Source organism: Rhinolophus sinicus, linkage group LG03, assembly GCF_036562045.2.
Source record: "Rhinolophus sinicus isolate RSC01 linkage group LG03, ASM3656204v1, whole genome shotgun sequence".
NCBI classification, from domain to species: Eukaryota; Metazoa; Chordata; class Mammalia; order Chiroptera; family Rhinolophidae; genus Rhinolophus; species Rhinolophus sinicus.
This window is the reverse complement of record NC_133753.1, coordinates 123,933,350-123,954,854: the sequence shown is the minus strand read 5'-3', so window position 1 is coordinate 123,954,854 and position 21,505 is coordinate 123,933,350. Positions and strand designations below refer to the sequence as shown.

General features: G+C 39.5%; 1 protein-coding gene across 2 annotated transcripts in view; it reads right to left on the bottom strand.

The window, feature by feature from the left end:
• The window catches only part of EPB41L4A (erythrocyte membrane protein band 4.1 like 4A), a 235,008-nt gene that overhangs the window by 110,637 nt on the left and 102,866 nt on the right, over positions 1-21,505 (bottom strand). For both annotated transcript variants that reach the window (XM_019727789.2, XM_019727788.2), the window contains exons 3-4: positions 9,356-9,407; positions 3,594-3,672 (exon numbers count right to left, since the gene is read on the bottom strand). In XM_019727789.2, coding sequence (XP_019583348.2) covers positions 3,594-3,672; positions 9,356-9,407 — 131 coding nt within the window. The remainder of the gene's footprint in view (positions 1-3,593; positions 3,673-9,355; positions 9,408-21,505) is intronic.

Sequence of the window (21,505 nt, the reverse complement as noted above, 5' to 3'; positions counted from 1 at the left end):
GCTAGAGGGCAGTAGTGGGATGGTTCATAGTTAAATGAACAACTACACCCAGGAAGTTCTGATTAGAGGATTGACTGGAAGACCTATCCCAGGGCGCCAAGTTGGTCTTTTCCTCCCTAATTTTGTAATCAATAATTTGAAAATGTGAAACAAGTGTCATTTCCATTTTAGCTAACCCCTACCATCTACTAATCACTTACATGTTTGCCTTATGGTAAGTATTTTGCATGTACTATCTTCCATATTCCTCCAGTCATCTTTTTGAAGAAACACTTTAATTCAACTTTACAGATGAGAAAACAGATTTTAAAAAGGTCAGGTTCTCTTCTCAAGATGACACAACTAGTGAGTGGCAGGGCAAGGATGCAAACCTCAGCCTGACTCTAAAGCCTGTCTTCTGAACCAGTATATGTGTTACGTGGATCAAATCTACAGAAAATACAGAGCTATGAATGACACGGAATACAAGGAAGGCTGTCATAATATTTTGAATCAGAATTGAAAATAAGATTAACAAATGTCATGAGGTCATGAATTATTTAAAGGACTGAAGAAGAGAGATTAGATTTATTCTGCATCGACCTAGAGAGAAAACCTAGTACTGATGACAGAGGTTCAGAAATTTATTTCTTATGGAATTTCCTACTGTTTTATGAGGCAGTAAGGTTTCTTATCTTTAAAATGTTTACAAAGAAGAGGGCTGACATATCAGGAGTGTTCTATAAGGGTGGAGGTTAGGATATATAACTTTGGAGTCCCCCAACTTTATTTCAGAAAATATATTAGGGTACATAACAGATACTCCAAGTTGATATGATTCTTTCACTTACATTTCTCATGGTCTGGAACCTTATTTTCCTGTGTATCCCATTCACCTCTAGTTTTGGGTGTTTTTTTTCCCCCCTAAATATGGCATCCTTCTAGAATACTGTACCTAATATGATCATATATATACATGAGAAGATTCAATGCCGCATTATCTATAATTTAAAAGAAGGAAACCGGAGAGCCATCCCACAGTTAAATAAATTATGGAATATTGTGCAGGAATAAAACAAATGGGTGTGATGGTGAAAAGAGGGCTCTACAATATGTATGAAATAGTATGATTACCAAAAAACCTATATACATGGGAGAAGAGGTATAAGTATGTTTACCATAGTAATTTTTCATATCAAAAAATTATAAACAAGCTAAGAGCCAATACAGAGGACAAAAAAAATTTTCAAAAGAATTGAGCAAGATACTCAGCTCGAAAATGCTGACTTCAGTAGACTTTTCCCTTAATAGCATATATTGGGCAAATTTTTTTTTTTTCATTTCGTTTTTTGCTTTTGCCAAAATTATCTAACGTAATGGACTTCCTTTCTAAGGTCCATTATACCTATCCATTTAAGTTAACATATTCATACAAATCAATGACTTGATCTTCAGGAAATAGTGTATAGTGGTATCACATGAAGTACAAATTTAACTTACCTAAATTCAGCCATATGTTTTGGGCAATACAAATAAATTATTGTACATCACAGCCACTACTTGTAAGCCAATTATGTCATCTGGTTCTTAACTACATGACCTGGTCTAATATTTGAAGAAAAACAGGTGGCACTGAATATTTTGTGGGGTTGTACATAATACACAAATCCATGTATTCTGTTACTGAGCTGTTAGTAGACTCTGAAGGAAAATTTCGGTTCATCATTAATATTTGATGCACAGATGTGAAATAATACATTATAAAACACTGCTCTTTTCTTACTTCTTAACTCTAAATCACTTATCTTTTGGAACCTAACCTTCATTTAAAATGCAACTCCACTGACTGCCAGAACAAGAACAAAATGAAATAATAAGTGCTAACATTTATCAAGCACTTACTATGAGACAAACACAACCGACTACACAACCAACTACAACCAACTACACAATCAACTACAGTTGGCCCTTGAACAACGTGGGTGAGATATTAGGGGTTCCAATGCCCTGCACTGTTAAAACTCCATGTATAACTTTCGACTCCCTCAAAATTTACTGTTGACCAGAAGTCTTGCTGATAACACATATTTTGTATGTTATATGTGTTATATACTATATTTTTACAATAAAGTAAGCTAGAGAAAAAAATTGTTAAGACAATCATAAGAGAAAATACATTTATAGTATTTATTGAAAAAAACACGTATATGTGGACCCATGCAGTTCAAATCCATGTTGTTCAAGAGTCAACTGTATAAGAGCTTCACATACATTATTCCAAGGAATGCTTCCACAAATCTCACGAGACATGTACATCTCCAATTTTACAGCTGAAAAAACTGAAGCACAGAGAGGTTACTGACAACCTCTAAATGAAGGACTTCTTGTATTTTCCTAAAATGTTGTTCCCTTGCAATTCCCGAATGAGTTACAGATATAAATGAGCTTTTATGTAATGTGGACTCAGTTTCCCCATGAGCCCATGACTCAGAAATCCCTCTTGACTGCAAAGACTACTCATGAAACTTTAACATAGATACAATCCCACTCTTTACCAACTGCACGACACAATGGCCCTTCTCCTACAGAGGTGTGCTGTGGAAAGCCTGAACGGATGGGCAGCCTCGCTTTGCAAATGTTCCCTAACAATGTGGCGATGGAAAACATGAATGCAGGCATCAGCAGTTCTAAAAATAAGGCCTAATTATAGCACTTCCGAGTGGAATGGAAAGGGTCCAATTAGCCTACCCCCTTCTCACTCTTCTGCATGCAGTTCAGAATCAAGACAAACAAAGTCTAAGGCAAAAGATGAGATGATGGAATAGGACCAAACGACAGACTGCCTTAGTTACCAAAAATATGATTTTACATTTTTAAAAATAATGTATTAGGTTTTACTTGAACCAATGATAGGGGTTCACTAGGAAAGTTGACCACTTAGAACTAAGTTAGGAAAAATGCTTTTGTTTTTGCTACCACGTACAGTCAGGTCACAAGTGGGATAAGTGAAAACGTAACGCTTTTATCTGCCCTTTATAAGCCATTTTCAAATGCTGGCATGGACTATTTAACAACAGAATTAACACCAACCGAAAATTCTGCCTTAACTGAAATAAAACATTTGATGACGAAGGTGAAGTAATACATCATAAAATACTAAAAGCAATTTTTCATTTCCTACAGCGATAAATGAAACCCCTAGACAGCTGATAGTTAAGCTACAACCAATTAAAGAGAAATGACTGGCTCTTCAAATTTATATTTACATATACACACAGTATCAAAATACCCTTTCTTTATGCTGTTCAAATGGCTACTTTTATATGACTACAAAGGCTGAATGCATGCTTCACAATAATGATACAGAAATAGCTCATCACAGCAGATGCAAAATCTATCATCGTGTCACCCAGGTTCATGCCATTGTTCAAACGCATCTCTCATCAGACATTGATCTGCCTCGTGCAATACTAGTTTAAATTTAACTCTCTCAGGAGATGCATTACAAAAGGCAGGTAGATATACATCCAAATGTTTGACCTCCATTTGTTTTTAAATAAAGCCTTTTGTATATGCCATACATGAACTGTTCAAAAGACAAGTCAATACCGTACCTGGTTATTTCTTCTTTAAGCTTACATGGATCATCAGCATAGAATTTAATACCAAAATACAAAGTATATGGAGGTCCAGCTAAAATAAGAAATAGAAATTAATTAAATTTTACATTATAAATGAGTCACAGTAATGTCTATTATTATACAACTATTAAATATTACACTCACCAAACATATTTGCAAACCATATATTGGATAAGGAGTTAATAGCCAAAATAATGTGAGGAACTCATTCAATTGAATAGCAACAAAGAAATAACCCAATTTAAAAAATGGGCCAAAGACCTAAATAGACATTTTTCTAAAAAACAAATGGCCAACAAATACACGAAAAGGTGCCCAACATCACTAAATCACCAGCGAAATGCAAATCAAAACAACAATGAGATATCACCACACACACCTGTAAGAACGGTTATTATCAAAAAAGACAAAAGTATCCGTGAGGATGTGGAGAAAAGGGAAACCTTGTACACTGCTGGTGGGATTGTAAATTGGTGCAGCCACTATGAAAGACAGTATGGAATATCCTCAAAAAATTAAAAACAGAGCTACCATATGATCTAGCAATCCCACTTCTGGGTATATTGTCTAAAGGAAATAAAATCATGATCCTGAAGAGATATCTGCACTCCACTTCACTGCAGCGTTACTCACAATCCCCAAGATATGGAAGCAACCTAAGTGTCCATCAGTGAAAAAGTGGATAAAGAAAATGTGGTGTGTACACACACACACACACACACACACACAGAAGAATATTATTCAGCCATAATAAAGAAGGAGACCATCCCATTTAAGTCAACATGGCTGAGCCCGGAGAACATTATGCTAGGTGAGATAAGCCAGACACACACACACACAGAAACAAATACTGCCTGACATCACTTACACGTGGAAGCTACAACAGTCACAAACATAGATGCAGAGTAGAACGGTGGTTGCCAGGAGCTGGGGGAGGGCAAAATGAGATGTCGCTCAAAGGGTACAAAGGTTCGGTTATGCAAGATGAATGATGTCTGGGGATTTAATGTATAACATGGTGATGATAGTTAAGATACTATAATGTATACTTGAAATTTGCTAAGAGGACAAATCTTAAATTAAATCTCCTCACGCCTCCTCCTCCCACACACACTGGTAACAGGTGTACAGAGGTGACAGGTACGTTATTCAGCTTGATTATGCTGATCATTTCACAATGTACACATACATCAAAACATCAAGTTGTAAACCTTAAGTAAACATAACCTTAAGTAAACATAATTTTTACGTTAAAGCTATCTCAATAAAGTCGTTTAAAAATAATACTTACCAAGAATTTCTCAAGACACAAGAAAATATAAAATGGCAAAGAAACAGTTACGTAACAGATCTTCAACTATGCAGATTATCTATATATGCATATGGGTCTATGTGTTTGGAAACACAGGAAAAAACACAGGACCAAATACACTAGAACGTTGCTGGTTCTTATCTCTGGCTAGTGAGGTTATGCACAATTTTTATTAATTTATAATTTTTCCATTTTTTACAACATACATGTATTTTTTCATAATGAAGATGATTCATAAACAAAATAAATGATTTTAAAACCATCCATCACCAAGTACCGCCCCCCCCCAAAAAAAGTAACTGTGAAAAGCTGCAAACAACTTAAATGCTCAGCAGCAGGTGGATCATTTCAGTTAAGCAAAGGAGATACATATATATATATATATATATATATATATATATATATGATATAGATATGGATATATAGAGATATATAATATGTATTATATATATGGTACCACACAACTGTTTAAATAGGCAGAGAGAGAACTCTGTGTGAGGATGGGGAAAGATCAGCAATCTACATTTCTGACTGCAAAAATACGATCCCTTTTGTGAAAAAGAAAGTTACCTGTTAAAATATTGTTGTCCTTAGAATACATAAGAAATTACTAACAGTGGCAAACTTTGGGAAGAGGGTCAGGAAACTTTTTTTCCAGCTTTATTGAGGTAAATCAACAAATTACATTGTAAGATATTTCAAGGATGCAATAGGATGATTTGATATACGTGTACATTGTGCAAGGATTTCCCCCATCAAGTTAACTAACACATCCATCCCCTCACATATTTATCTTTTTTTTCCCCAGTGAGAACATTTATTCTACTCTCTCAACAAAATCAGTATGTTACGTGTATCTTACCATGTATATCTCTTACCATTTAAGAACAAAAAATATCATCAGTGAGACTATGTGGAAGGATTACGGTCAATATATGTCTTATTCTTAAACTTTTCTGAATCTAAGATGTGTTCTTACAGATTTAAGAAGACATTTCTGATTTCGGTCATTTACCACACAACCAAGAACTACGTGCACCGATACCAAATACATACATAAAACACAGCCTGGCATTGTACGTACATGGGCAAATATAATTAAAAACTCATATTGTGAGAGAGGACACAAGCCCCTTGGGTACCAATCACATTATCTTATGCTTTCACTAGATGCCTTATTATTTAGAACACAAGATTTCAGAAGCTATGAATCTAACCTGCACTGTTTGAAAAAGTGCATACTTCTGAGCAGTGTGTTAACTGGATCATACATTAAAACCTTTAAAACAGATTTGTTACCCAGTGCAGCAATCAGTAGTCCTAGTTTCTAATTTTTCCTTAAACAGAAGGTCTCCCACACAAATCAAAAAGAAAAAATATTAACTATGCGCCTCAGTAAAAATACTTCCACCTACACATGGGATCCCCAGTCTCTGCTACTGTGTAATCAACATAAAGTAGCCCTTAGTATTTCTATTTTCATTTTTAACGGAGTAAATGAAGTCATGAATTTAGAAGTTGGGGAAAGGACAATAAATAGCACAAAGGTAATAAATCCAAAATGCATTTATAACATACAAACTATGTCATTCTTTATTATTATTATGACACACACATGCTATGTTTGTAGAATCCCAAAGCCCTGCTCCTGGTACACAGAAGACAACCAAGGCTAGGGCCCCCACTTCTCTCCCCTCATCTACGCCTTCCTATACAGGCACTTCTTATGCTAGAGCTTCTGTAAAAACTAAGTGTTCAAGGAAACTTTGTTATAATTTTTCACCATGAGCGTTGATTCCGTATGTTCGGTTTCTATGTTTAGTTAATCACTGTGTTTGTATTTCGGCCAAATACACCTCTACCCCTTCACGGAGGTGTCAGGGAGGCACAGACTATTAAATATTTAGAAGCCCCTGGAAGTCCACCCTCTGCTGATCCGTCTTTGTCAATCAAGCTCTGTTACTGAGCAGATGGGTCAGCCTGTGCCCGCAGGCCACTGGGATTGGCGTCTGGGGGCGGTAGGAGCACAGATGTTGCCGAGACAGTTCCCAAAGGGAACAGGGCCTTGTCCCAAGTGCAGAGTTGCTTCTGTTCTCTGGAACATGACAGATTACACCTTACTGACTAAGCCCAGCCACTGCAAACATGTTTAGCAATGAGAGGTGATGCAGAAGTTTGAAAAATACAGAATTAAAAACATTTGGTTTGGGCTGATTTTCTTAACAGACGTACAGGCTAAATCAGCCCTCCATTTCCCATGTGTATATAAAAATGGCTTGTGTTCTAAATAATAAGGCATCGTGACTTTTGATAAAGTACAAAAATGTTTCCTAAATACTTGATTCTCGTCAACTCCCTGGTAACATATGCAAGGCAGGTGAAGCTTGAAGGCGGGAAGCAACCTGCCTACGAACACAGAGATCACAAAGTGAGAACCAAGTTTGCCCATACCCAGAGTTCAGCGCTTTCTGGCGGCTGTTCCATGCAGCCTCTCAGGGCAACAATTATAATACCTTCGGAGTATGCAAATGCTATCCTATACACAACTGTTTTATAGTTCAATCAAAAAGGCTATGGAAATGGACACTTCGGAGCAAGTATATATCTAGCCAGATTTTTTGGCTTCGTATTCTAAAACTGACTATAAAAATCAGGCACTGATGAAGCAAATGCTTATCTTGAATCCATGCCTTTCTACCCTTAAGAAATCCTTGTGTAAAGTAAATATTCTTTTACTTTATTAAAAAATATAGGTATCAAATATATGGTGATGGAAGGAGAACTGACTCTTGGTGGTGAACACACAATGGGATTTATAGATGATGTAATACAGATTGTACACCTGAAATCTATGTAATTTTACTAACAATTGTCACCCCAATAAATTTAAAAAAATGAAAAAATACAGAAGCCAGAAATTAGGAATCCTCTAATCTACCTTTTGTGTAGACTAATTTCAACATTTTTAATGATAATAAAGAATCTTCCAATAATAACAAAAAAACAATAAACAAAACAGTCTCCCATTAGCAGAGAGATAAATACATCCAGACTTACCTATGAGAATCGTGGTGACTAGCAAGTACTTGTATTCTGCCATTTCTACACGTATTCTTTCTGACTAATCTACTGGAGATAGGAAAGCCATTCTCCTTCATTAATTATCAAACTATCTCAGAGATAAGATATAAAACGATGTATTCTTCAGTTACCTAATCTTTCTTCAATTGTAATATCAATGTTTTATTCTTACTATATGTTCCTGCCCTTGGGGTCTGTGAAGCGCCACGGGACCGATATTACTGCAGGGAACGAGCCGATACACATGGAAAGTATAGACTCAGAATGCGGATAATAAGGGCCAGAAGAATCACTAGGTCTTATTAGTAATAATTTGCATATTAAACCAAAATGGTTTAATGAGTGCAGAGTTTCAGTTTGGGACAATGAAAAAGTTTTGGAGATGGATAGTGGTGATGGTTGTAAAACAATGTAAATGTACTTAATGCCACTAAATTGTCCACTCAAAGATGGTTAAAATAATACACTTTACATTATATATTTTACTGTAATTTGTAAAAAGATAATCTTTTAAAAATAACTACTCTTTTGCATACTTAAGGACTGCGAGTATGGGTGTGTACATGTGCACACATGCATTTATAAAAACTTGGGTTATGGAAATTAATAAATATAAATTTAATTATACTGACTCACCTAGTATGATTCATATTAATAAAACCAAAAGCAAAATAGATGGGTCCTTTCTGAAGTCACAGAAATCTTTCAGGTCACAAGGGCATTTTTTTTTTCTTAAACTTTAAAAAAATTTATTATTTAAGTGTGTTTTTCTAGAACCCATCGGCTTCAAGTCATGTAGTTGTTTCAATGTAGTTGTGGAGGGTGCAGCTCACAGTGGCCCATGTGGGGATCAAACTGGCGACTTTGTTATTGAGAGCACTGCATCTAACCAACTAAGCTAACCAGCCGCCCCCACAAGGGCACTTCTTAATTACCGACTCAGGAAACTGAATAGTGTGACAAAACCACTCCTTAACCCAACAAACTTGAGTATTTTAAAAGGTTGGATATCCACCTCTTTTTCCAAATCAGGGCCTCGGTGCCTATTCTCTTTTAAGGTGAAAATTTAAAGACAAGCAACTAGAAAAACTACAGATTAAAGTCAAGAGCAGGCATACTCCACGCAGAATTCAATACTAACATCCACTCAGAATCTTTCAAATTTAATCCGAATTTGCAGAGACCTGGAAATGGACACACACACATCCGTATGCTGGCACTTGGGTACTTGGGTACTGGCACTCTCCCCTGTAGCACTAAAGCCTATTTCTGCACCCAACTAATCATGGACAGTGTCTCATTTTCAAGGCGCCCCTTAACAAAGTTAAAATTAAATACCTACTGTTGATCAGTTCTTTGTGTTCAGCAAGGGTTTTTGCAGGATCCAGCCAATACTGTGTGAGAAAGAAAAGCGTAGGTATAGAAATTAGTTGCTTGCCATTGGCCTTTACTTCAAGAACATTTGCGAAGTGTTCTTTGAAATGACATTTAAATAATAAGTAAAGCATTTAACGTGTCACATATACTCATACACACAACAGAAGAGCTTTCTGCGGCTAGGACATTAAAAGGAAAACGGTGATGTCAATGTTCAGAGAACAGCAGAGAAGAGAAACAGCACTTGCTGGGGTCTCAGTTGAATTCTCGTACTGATTATACGATCAGTCATAAAAAGTGCTGATGAGCGTCTTACTGCTTTTGGTGGGAAAACAATGGCCACAGAGAATGCGCCCCAAGTCTCTTTCCAAAGTCCCTATCACAACCCTCCAGTAGCCATGTCTCCCCCTAAAAGTCCTCACCCTCTTCACTTCCAGCCCCATTCCTTACAGGAGTCGCTGCAAGAGGTAAGGAAGAAATTAAATAAAATCCTCATTAAGTATCCCGGACAGGCAGCTCCGTGCAGTGGCTGAGGACGGTCCGAGTCCCAGAGCTGACCCCGCTGGATTCTGCCCTGGTCCTCCCCTCGTCATCACCATGTAACTTGGACCAAGTTACTAGACATCACTGATCCTTCCTACTAGGCTTGCTGTGAGGATTAAATAAGTGAATTCATATAAAGTCTTTAACACAGCCCCCGGCTCATACTAAGTACGTAACACACGCTAGTGATGACTATTATTTAGGTGTAAGGGTCATCTTAATAAGTGCCTTTAGCCAGCCTGAGGTACTTGCTTATTCACTCAAATTAATATTTAATGAACACAATTGCAGATGGTGATGGGAAAATTTAGAGGCCGCCCTTTAAATCTCACCCTTGTGAAATAAAATCACGGAGAGAAAAAGAAACAAGCCTTCAGCCTCATCTCCATCTGGGGGAAGAGCAGGGGAGAAGCACAGAGGGGTCCTCCTGGTTTCCCCAGAAGGACACATAATTGAAGGGAGTCCAGAGCCCCACCTCACCCCCCACCGTCCTGCCAAATGTCCGAGATCGCAAGGACCTAGCTAACCAGTGTCCACGTTCGCGTGTTCCTGAAAGAAGAAGGGATTCTCACAGCAGCGAGGCAGGGGCTGGGTCACCTTGAGCCACTTCACTCCCAGCAGTCTTGTGTTCACCCTGCTGAAAACACCCACATTCCCCTGACACCCCTAGGTCAGGAATCGGAAAAGGAGTCCAGGGAAAGCTTCTTGCCCAGCTCCCCCTTCCCTGCCCCTCCATCAAGGACGGAAATGCTTGCTCTGCTACACAACAGTAGCAACAATTACAAATACTAATTACAACGTTTTTTGCAATCCCCTTACCTTTTACCCCTAATTATATATATTGACAATTACTCATACTAAATATATGTCATAATCATTTTATTGTAAGCTTTAGTACAAGACTAAACTCTATTCATGTATATATACAGAGGGTGCCCAAAAAATGTATACACATTTTAAAAAAGGAAAAAAACTATATTAAAACTGTAATACTCAATGTATACCAATAACAAAAGCTGAATGCAAGTCATGTGTATACATTTTTTTGCCCCCCCCATACGTAATCTTCACTATCTGTCACTCATAGAACAGTTTCAGTGTTTTAACTGTTTAAAAAAGTAAAGTAACATATATATATATATATATATATATATATATATATATATATGTAGCAACTTATAATGCGATGTTTATTATTCTGCTCCTAATCATTTCTCAATTTTTGAAGGTCTAAAATCATTCACTTTTAAAATAAAAAAGATGTCTGAAGCCGAGGCTGTAATCAATGGACTGCTTTTGGAGCCCACGGTGACTACAGATGTGGCTGTGGTGTTAAAATAATGGTTCATAGGGAAACACTGATTCATCCAGCGAGAGTAAAATCCATCCAAATGCTATGCCGTGGATTGGACACAGAGCAACTCTTTCCTCTAGGTACATAAAGCTATGGATGCTTCTCATGAAATGGAAACACTAGGCGGATGGACAGCTTCTTGCCACTCATGTAGAATAAAATGGTTTGACAATCCTTGGGTTTTTCAAAAAGTATAAAACCAAGGGAAACATACACAACTAACCATTTTTAAACACTTGCTTTCAGAACTGTGAGGAATAAACTGTTGTTGAAAAAAATAAGGACTAAAATACTCACTTGTGTTAGATTTCTATTGTTGCCATAACTAAGTAGCATATGCTTAGAGGCTTATAGCAGTACCATTTATAATCTCCAAGTTCGGCAGATCAGTTGATTTCTTGGCCCCAAGTTTCACAAGGCAAAAATCAAGATGTCAGCCAGCTGGTGTCCCGGAGGGTTATTTGTCAAGGGGACTTTATCCATAAGAGCACTTTAGGGAGTTTAGCCATTGGAGGTTTTCCCAGTTTCCCTCAGTTTCCCTCAGATGTCAAGGTATGTGTAATATTAGGTCTTAATTTTAGGCCTTACACCACACTTACTCTAAGTGCTTAGAGTAAGAAAGAGGGGAGGGGAGAGGAGGGAGAAGTGAAGGCAAGGGAAGGCAAAGAAAAGGGCCCTTGGTCTTACTATTCTGTATATTCTCATCTTGAAACTAATAAGAAACAGGAATTGAAAGAAAGCTTCTTAATCTTTTTTCTAACATCATCATCCCAAAAAAACAACCTTTACAGATTCCTCAAACCATTTTTTTATTTTTGTTTCCAGAATGTTTTTCATTCATTAAAAAACCAGGTAAAGAAAAATAGAAAGGATACTTGTAACTAAATGTAACAGGAAAGACTGGTTAACCTACTAAAGATTTTCACATTAATGATAATCTGTACATTTTTAAAATAAATCTCTTTCCTTGAGAACAACCTGATTTGTAAGGTGAAAAAGTATAATGAAGGTTCTGAGATGAGTTAGAAATTACAATTTTGCAGCCAAAAAAAAAAAAAAAGAAGAAGACTCAAGATTCAGTCAAAGGCTGTTTGATCAGCTCACTGCATGCTAGAAATGCTAAGCATCAATCCAGCGCTCACCATGCACAAATCTCATTTGATCAACATGGAAACCAAGGGTTACAGAGGTCAGATGATGATAAATGCCCCAGAACATAATAATAAACACGAGTCACCAGGTTTCATAAGCTAACATCTTAAAATGTAAAACCCACTTACATTCAACCAATAGAAAGAAATGACCTTGGAATCAAAGCAGCCATAGTATGAAGGCACTTGTCACCGCTCATTACCAACAAGCAATCAAACATAGCACATCTGATCACCATGAAACGCATCAGGCAGCTGTTCATAACCAGTGAGAAAAATGGCACAAGAATTTGCCAATGAACACAGTATACTAGCTGTAGGGTCTATATCCAGAACTCAACATTTACAGAATGCTTTATCCATGTTCTTTATATGTTATTTCAGACTTTGTCCTGGTGAGTGTAGGAAAACAAAAGATGACTGACATCTACCCCTAACCGGCGGCTCGCAGAGCCTAGCAGGAGACACACAGGCATAACTACAATACAGTGCTGTGGGATGATAATATGTATAAGATGAGTATGTATGAGATAAAAAAATTATGTACAAAGAAAATTATCTCTGCAGCGTGAGTGTAGGAAAGCATTACTGAAGAAAATAACCTTGGAATGGTGTGCTCACGAATCAAAAACTTCCCCAAAATACAGAAATGGAAAACAGAGCCTTAAATTTTTACAAAAATGCTATCGACCAGCTCAAGGGCTCTTAAAGCAAGTAGGTCCATTTTTAAGTGACAACACAGAAGATAACGCTCCAGGTTCTTTACAGATGGGTATTATCAGTGCTATTCAACAGCTAACAAACACTCAGCGAAGAAATCAGTGTCTGTGGAAGACTTCCAGAAAGAGAAGGGGTCCATTCACTCTTTCCGCCTGCCCTGGGCAGGAGACCTGGGGGGAGCAGAGGGCTGAGCACAATTAATTGTGGCACTGGCTACAGAATGGCTTTTCTGAGCTGCACTTTGGTGTGAAGCCTACTACCCAGACAGTCACAAGGAGAGAGAGCCCTCTCTCTCTCATTCTCTCTCAACATGCAAGCTGTTCATTCTCTAGGAAAATCTTTCACTCAATCACTCTTCCTCTCCCCTCCCCCCCTCTTTCTCCAATTTCCAAATTATATCCTGTAGCTAGTATATCCTCACAAGTGGATCCAATCCCATTTTGTAGGAAGATAAGATAATAATTAACAGAAGCAGACCCTGCTCTTTTATCCTGATATCTATGGCGGGCTTCCAAACAAAGGAGAATGTTAACAAACTGCAACCCCAATACCCAATCACTGAAGACTCAAAAAAACAAGCCTCCTTGGCTCTGACCCTTTGCCAGGGTATAAGAGGCCAGCAGCTAGGTGGCCTTATCTCTTCAATCCCATCAATCTTAATAACAGCATTTATGTAACACGGGGAGAATGACAGATGGGCACAAGTTCCTTCTTACACTCTGACAGACTTGGCTAAACGCCCTGAGCGTCTTCCATTCACCTTGGCTGATAATGTCTTAATTTCATCAATTTCCTAGGTAACAGTCTCACAATAAAATTTTAAAACTCTAACACTGTCCAATAAATCAATATCCTAACCTTCAAAATTCAGGGTCGAACCTTTCATTTGACAACTGTTCTTTTGGAGTCTCCTCAAGTTCTAATAGTAGAATAAGCCCTAAAAATTTGTAGATAAAGCAAGGACAGCATGAAATAATAAAAGCTTTGCTGCACCTTATTTCACAGTGGGTACAATGCTGATTCTCCTTTGGAGACATTAAGAATGCTACAATGACATTTAATTATGTTCCCTACAGATCGAAGAAAAGACCTTGAAAGCATACATAGTTTTTGTCAAGATAACAAAACAACCTCTTGATCTAAAGGAGTATGAAGAGAGTTGACCATCTATAAGAGACAATGGAGCCACAGAGATCTCAACAAACGAAACAACAGTTCATTCCTAGGGAGTTCTAGGACTTGACATAATTTACACATGTATTCCAAGAAACCCGAGACTGTGGTGACCGCCATTTGTGCGTTCCCCAATCCCCCTGCAGACAGATCTCAGGTCCTCTAAGCAACACTTACAGGACGTGGTTTTAGTTTGCTTCTTGGTATGAATCTCAGCTTTCGAACCTCAGGCACCACGACAGAGCTAACTCACAGCAGGGACAACAACAGGGGCCTGTCATTGAGCCATCTCCGGGGAAGGGGAGGAATTGTCATTGGGCTCCATGTTTCAACCACAGTGGATTCCAATGAATGACTGTTGGGTCATCTGGCTCCTCACAAAGTGTCACTGGCCCCAGTTTGCACCCACAGACCCTGGCATCACTCTGAGTTACACAGAGAGCGACAGGAGTAGCTAACATTTATTAAAGGCTCACCAGGTGCCTGGCACTGTTGAAGACTTTACACATATTTACTCACTTAATTCTCTTAACAATTCTAATGAGGTCGGAACTGCCATTTTACAAACAAGGAACCTGAAACGCTGGGTATTTAAACAACTTGCTCAAAAGTACAGAACAGCAGATCCAAAGAACTGAATCCACTTGTATGTTAAGCTCAGGCCAAGCCACTCTCCGGAGCACTGTGTGAGTAGGAATGCATAACCTCAGTTTCCAGATTCCTACCCAGAACTACCAAGTGCTCTGTTCTCAGCTCACTCCCTTCTCATGTTCTGATTCCACGAGGACACACAAGTCAGTGATCCTACTCCCTTTTCATGGTCCCCCGCCCCGTCCCCTACCCAAGTCCTCACTTCCCCCTTTATTCATTATAGTCACTCACGGGCAGTCATCTTCAATCACTCCGTGTACTCTGGCCTCTACCATACACACGGGGAAAACACCCACAGCTTCTGCAGGCCAGCATCTGAGAGGCTGACCATAAGCGGAGACACATATTGCCCAACCATATGGGCTCACTTTAAATTCATTATCAATTACCCCGGGAACCCACAATCCTACCATACCTCATTCTTTCCCTCGCCTGGTTAATTCCTCACACTTTCTCCTCCCCTTTTCTCACCCTCTGCTGATGTTTGCTCTTCCTTATTTCTCTGAGAAAACAGACGCAATCAGAAGAGAACATACATGCCTTCTCCCCAAATCTACCAACCTACCTGTATCTGTGCTGGTATCCTGTCTTCTCTATTTCTATGAATGAATTGTTCATGCTCCACTCAAGTGTCCCTTCTCATCTATTCAGAAACATGGTCCCAGCAACTTCCTGCTCTCCCTCCAGCACCAAAGTTTTTCTTTTTCTACAGAATCATTCCTAGGAGAATACAAGGCTTTATTTCTCCCATTTAAAAAAAAAATTATATATATATATATATATATATATATATATATATATATATATATATATATATATATATGTGTATGTGTGTGTATGTATGTATATATATGCACACACACACCTTTTAACCCCTATATCTGCCCATTTCACGTATTCATTTTAAAATAAATCTCTGGAGGCGGGGGGACAGTTGTTTTATACTCCGTCTCCTCTCTTCCTCTTTGAACCCACCTTTAGAACATAGTTCAGTGCCTACTGCAGTAACCTCCCTTGTTGCTAAATCTAATGATAAATGCAGAGTCTTCACCCACTCTCTTGAAATGCATCTGTCACCTGGTATCTGGGACACCACTCCCTCTGGCTTCTCCTCCCACTTCACTGGCCACACCTTCACAACCTTCTTTGTGGGCTGCTTATTATGTCCCTAACCAGGAAAGCCTAGACTGCCCCAGGCTCACATCTTACATCAAGGCTCAGGGCTTTAAATGCCCCCTACACACCAGCAACTCCCAGCTGCGTAGCCAGACCAGAACTGTCCCGAGTCCAACTGCCAACTTGACATCTCCACTTAAATGCCTGTGAGAAACCCAAACTTTACACATTCAAAAGGGAAATGATGATTCTACTCCCTCCCAGAAAAGCCTGTTCTGCAGTCTTGCCCATCTCATAAACGGACATCACTCTTCCATTGGCTCAGGTCAAAACCTCTCAATCATCTATCCCTTCTATCCACCTGCAAATTGTGTCGGCTCTGTTAGAAATATGAACAGAATCTGACAAATTCTCACCATTCCCAGGGCAAGGAAGCCATCCCTATTCATCTAGATATCTTAAACAACTCCTTTAATGAAACCCGTTAGGGGTATACTATCTTGGCAGTGAGAGGAATTCTTTAAAAACATACGTCAGATCAGTTTACTCTTTTGCTCAATACCCTCCAGTGGTTTCCCTTCTAACTCAAAGTAAAATCCAAAGACCCCATAATGGTCTCTAAGGCCCTACATAATGTGGCCCCACTCCCTTCACTCTCCACTCTGTGTTCCTGGGTTAAGACAGCAGGGCCTTAAGGAGAGTGTTAATGGAAGCCTCAGGGCCTCAAGGAGGCGTGGGGGGGGGAGGGGCTAAAGGAAAGCAAAGAGAAAGCTGTTGCAAGGTGGAAGAAAGAAGACCTTACTAGTATCTGGAGGCAGAGAGTGTAGCAATGTTGTTGCCTATGGCAACAGGAAAAATAAAAGGTGTACCTAATGAACTGGATGATCCAGATAAGGAGATTTGCAGGCAGACTGTTGAAAGTGCAGACTGACTTCTTTTGCTGCCTATAATGAAATGCAAGAGGAGAGAGATAAGCTTTTTTTTTTTTTTAATATTAAATAAAAGAGCCAGAACTTACTGGATTTAAAAACAGCGGTTTCTCATCCCTACACTTATCAGGAGGCAAATGGTGCTACAATTAGGAAATGACTTCTGGGCAAAGGCTGAATCCAGCGTGCTCAGGAAAACATAAATGTAACTGTAAAACTCCTCGTAAGTCCTCAAAAAAGATCTAACATGATGCCTCAGACACTTTCAAACTACAAAAGGTCTTCTAAGGATCTGAGGGCACTGTTTCACAATAGCCCTACAAAGAACCTAAGATATTGTGGATGAAAAAGGGTTCTGTGAAAATAACCTCACAGGGTGACCTGAGCATCAGTTCCTAACTGGGCAGGTCATGGTGGGTAGTCACGCCCCAGGCATCTAACTTCTTTAGTAAAAGGTTTATCTTTGCCTTAAGCAAGCCCTGTCCATTGTTCTTGTGCTTCTAGGTTAGCACACCTTTGCAGTGCCAGAGTAATCCTTTGTTTCGTACCCCTGGAGGAATAACCACCCTTAAGCAAGCCAATCACCTTGTTAACTATCCTGTAATCCAATCCCCAACTTGCTTTTTCCCACCTTCAGGCCATCTTCTTTACTTTCCCTCCCTAATTTCAAATGCATATAAAATAAACTGCAAACCGTCATTCTTGGGAGCATTTGAGATCTAGGTTGCTGGCAGTTGTCGTCAGTTTGGCTCAAATAAAATTGTAATACAAATTCTTCACGGGTTTGGACATCCTTACCTGGACAGTACAGAAGAGCTGATTTCAAAGCAATCTGTGGGTACTGCCTTTGTGTAAAAGAGTTGATTATAAATTGATTCATAAGAGATCCACCAAAATTTTTAAAGAAGATTTATATCCGCTTGGGCTGAAGGGAACAGAGACACTTCACACTAACAAGAAGTCTTTGGACCCCCATCTTCATCAGACAAATAGCAAGCAGGCTGAGAGCACTAACTCAGCTGCAAACACACACAGTTTTTCATAGAAAGGGAAGAAAAACTCAGACAACAGAAGCCAAATCCCAGGGGGCAAAGCCAGTTGTCAAAGTGAACAATCTCTAAGCAGTAAGACCAAGCTCTAATCAAAGAGATGTGCCTGGCTAGATTTCAGACATTTTATGCAGTAGTAACTGCTATGTGCCTCCCACTTTGCCTGTACTAAATGGAAGTGTCTGTACCAGTTGTTCTATCCTACATGTGTCCCATCACTGTATGTTAAATGGTAGTCGGAGGTGGGTAATGTGGATATATCTTTCTTACCACCTTAATTCACAGGTCTTCAGATCAAGAGGACTATACTTACGGGGTTAAACTTGAAGAACAATATCCAAACAATCTGATTTGATGTGATCTTCAACCTCAAGTCTGAATCCACTGATTTAATAAATGAGATTCTGGGAGGCCTTGGCAGGGGTGGGTACATTTTATATGCAGGAAGAATATAAATAATTCTGGGCTGGAAGGAAGACTCTCATGTTTTAAAGAATGTCTACAAATTAGTTGACATTCCTCCCATTAAATGGAATACTCTAATCTCTACTTAAATGTGGACTGGCCTTCTCTTCACTTCAAATCCACAGAATACAGAAGTAACACTGTCTGGTTTCTGAGACTTGGTCATAAACCATGACAGAGCTTTTGCCACTCCTGCCCTCACTATCTTCCTCTGGATCTTGCACTGGGAACCCAACCACCACACTGAGGAAGCCAAGCAACAATACATAAAGTCCACACGTGGGCGCTCCACCCTCGGCCCACCCAAAGCCAACATCCACGACCAGACAAATGACGGAGCCTTCACATGACTCTAGCTTCTAGACTTTGAGCCGCTCCAGCTGAGACCAAATGGCGCAGAGATGAGCGGTCCATGCCAAACTCTGTCCAAGTGGCAAATTGATGAGTAAAATTATGCTGCCATAATTTAAAGCCACTAAACTTTGAGGTGGCTTGTTAAACAGCAATGAATAACAGGACACTTCCCAATCCATCAAGACCTCTTTGATCCCCACTCTTTCACTCAACCTACTTGCCCCTCCTCCTATGTTTATGTGCTCTGTGAACTTCAGCATGCCCTCTATGGCTTTATCCCGGGCACTTGGATAAATACTGTACGCCCTGGGACATACCTAGAAACCTCCAAGCTGATATTCAAAAATCAGTTCTCTCTGCTTAAGGGTAATCAATTATACTAAACTCTCTTTTAATTTAACCATTTTTCCCTTTTAGTCCACAGAGATATATAAACTTTTCTGTATATCTTTCTGAATTCCAGATATGCTAGTTTTATCACAAAGAAAGATGCCACACATGAGTTGCTTTTTCTGTTAACGGGACCACATTGGCTAATAGGGATTCGCTCTTATATCCTCTAGGATCCCACAGATCCTCCCGCCAAGCTGTGACAGTCTCTAATGGGGCTGCCCTCTAAGTGCATCTAATATCCTGCCCCTAATCGCTTAGGAGCCAGGGCACCTACTAACCAGTATGTTTGGATTTCTTCCTAAAATGAAAACAAACAGGGTCATAGGAATGACAGATTCTATGACAAAAGTGCTGAATCCTGTGAGTGGACTGTAAATATTTTTTTTGCTGCTCAAGAGACTTTAATTTTCTTTCATGAAGTTTCATTTACATTTTGGATAACTGAAGTTGCTACCTACACCTTTCTAACACCTGGATAAATGAGGCATCACTGTTTAGATTATAGCATTATTTCATCTTACAATCAAATCTTAAATCCGACATGCTTTGAAACGGTAGTAATTAAAACACATAGATGATTGGCTTAGGGTTTGTTTAAACTCTATTCTAGTCACTGAATAGAAACATAGCTTTAGTCAACCACATAATTTGGCACAAAGGAGCCAAGCCAACCCAACGGGCTATGAAGTAAGTAGGACCTGGACCCCCTGCTCAGCATCCAGCTGTGCCAAACTCAAGAGCTCTCAAATCCCATGGTTAGCACTGCTGTATGTGGCAGCCTTGCCTCTTCTCTTCTGCACTTACAGTCTCTTTCTCCCTCAATGACCTTATCTCCCTCGATGACCAGTCTCATGACTTTAAAAACCTAGGGACTCCTAATCGTGACTCAAGTTTCTCAGGAGCCCAAACTACTTACCTAACATCTCCACTTGGATGTCCACTGGGCCTCTGAAGCGTCATCGATCACAAACAGGACTAGTGACTTCTCACTCTCGAAATCCAGCTCCTCAATCAGATCCTATCATTTCTCCGCTTGAAACTCCTAATAGGTTCCTATATGTGTAGCCTCCCTTAGGTTGCTGGGCCCTATAAAATGTGGATCCTGCCTAACAGCCCCCTTTTTTTCAGTCTCTTTCTCACTACTATCTAAGTTCACTGATCTTTCAGTTCTAGAAAACCTCTTATTTGTCGCTGCCTTAGTACCACTGTGCCAGCTGTTCCTTCTTCCTGCCATCCTTTTCCTTCTTGCCATCCAAGTCTCAGTTTAAATATCATCTCAGAGAGGCTTTTTCTGACCACTCACTGGGAGTAGCCTCCTAGTCTCCTAGGCACACCATCTTATATTATTTTCAAAGCACTAATCACTATTTGATATTTGAACACACATTCACAGTCTTTCCACTGGACTATAAACTCTTTGAGACCTGGGATCTTATCTCTTGTTGACCACTGCACTGTAGTTCCTGAGACACAATGGTCATCCAGTAAATATTTGATGCATGATTGAATGGAGATGAGAAATAGCAGATGCTCTTCTCCCCTCACAGTCCCAGGTCAGGAATGCTGATAAGCGTAAGGATTTAACACTAACACATTTTAAACAAGAAATGTCCTCAGTAAACATCCTCCATCAAATATCCTGCAACCCAAAAAACTGATGACTATGTAGCAAGAAAAAAATCACGCTTCCATATATTACTAGCTTTTAAAGGGCCTACTTTTGTTAACTCATAGAGCAACTTTCAAAATTCACAATCCAGGGCCAGCCTAGTGGCTCAGGCGGTTAGAGCTCCATGCTCCTAACTCCAAAGACTGCCGGTTAGATTCCAGTTCAATTCCCACATGGGCCAGTAGGCTCTCAACCACAAGGTTGCCAGTTCAATGCCTCGAGTCCCGCAAGGGATGGTGGGCAGCGCCCCCTGCAACTAAGCTCAGCACCTTGAGCTGAGCTGCTGCTGAGCTCCCGAATGGCTCAGTTGGTTGGAGCGCATTCTCTCAACCACAAGGTTGCCGGTTCGACTCCCGCAAGGGATGGTGGAACCCTGCAACTAGCAATGGCAACTGGACCTGGAGCTGAGCTGCGCCCTCCACAACTAAGATTGAAAGGACAACAACTTGACTTGGAAAAAAGTCCTGGAAGTACACGCTGTTCCCCAATAAAGTCCTGTTCCCCTTCCCCAATTAAAAAAGAAAAAAATCTTAACAAAAAAAATCACA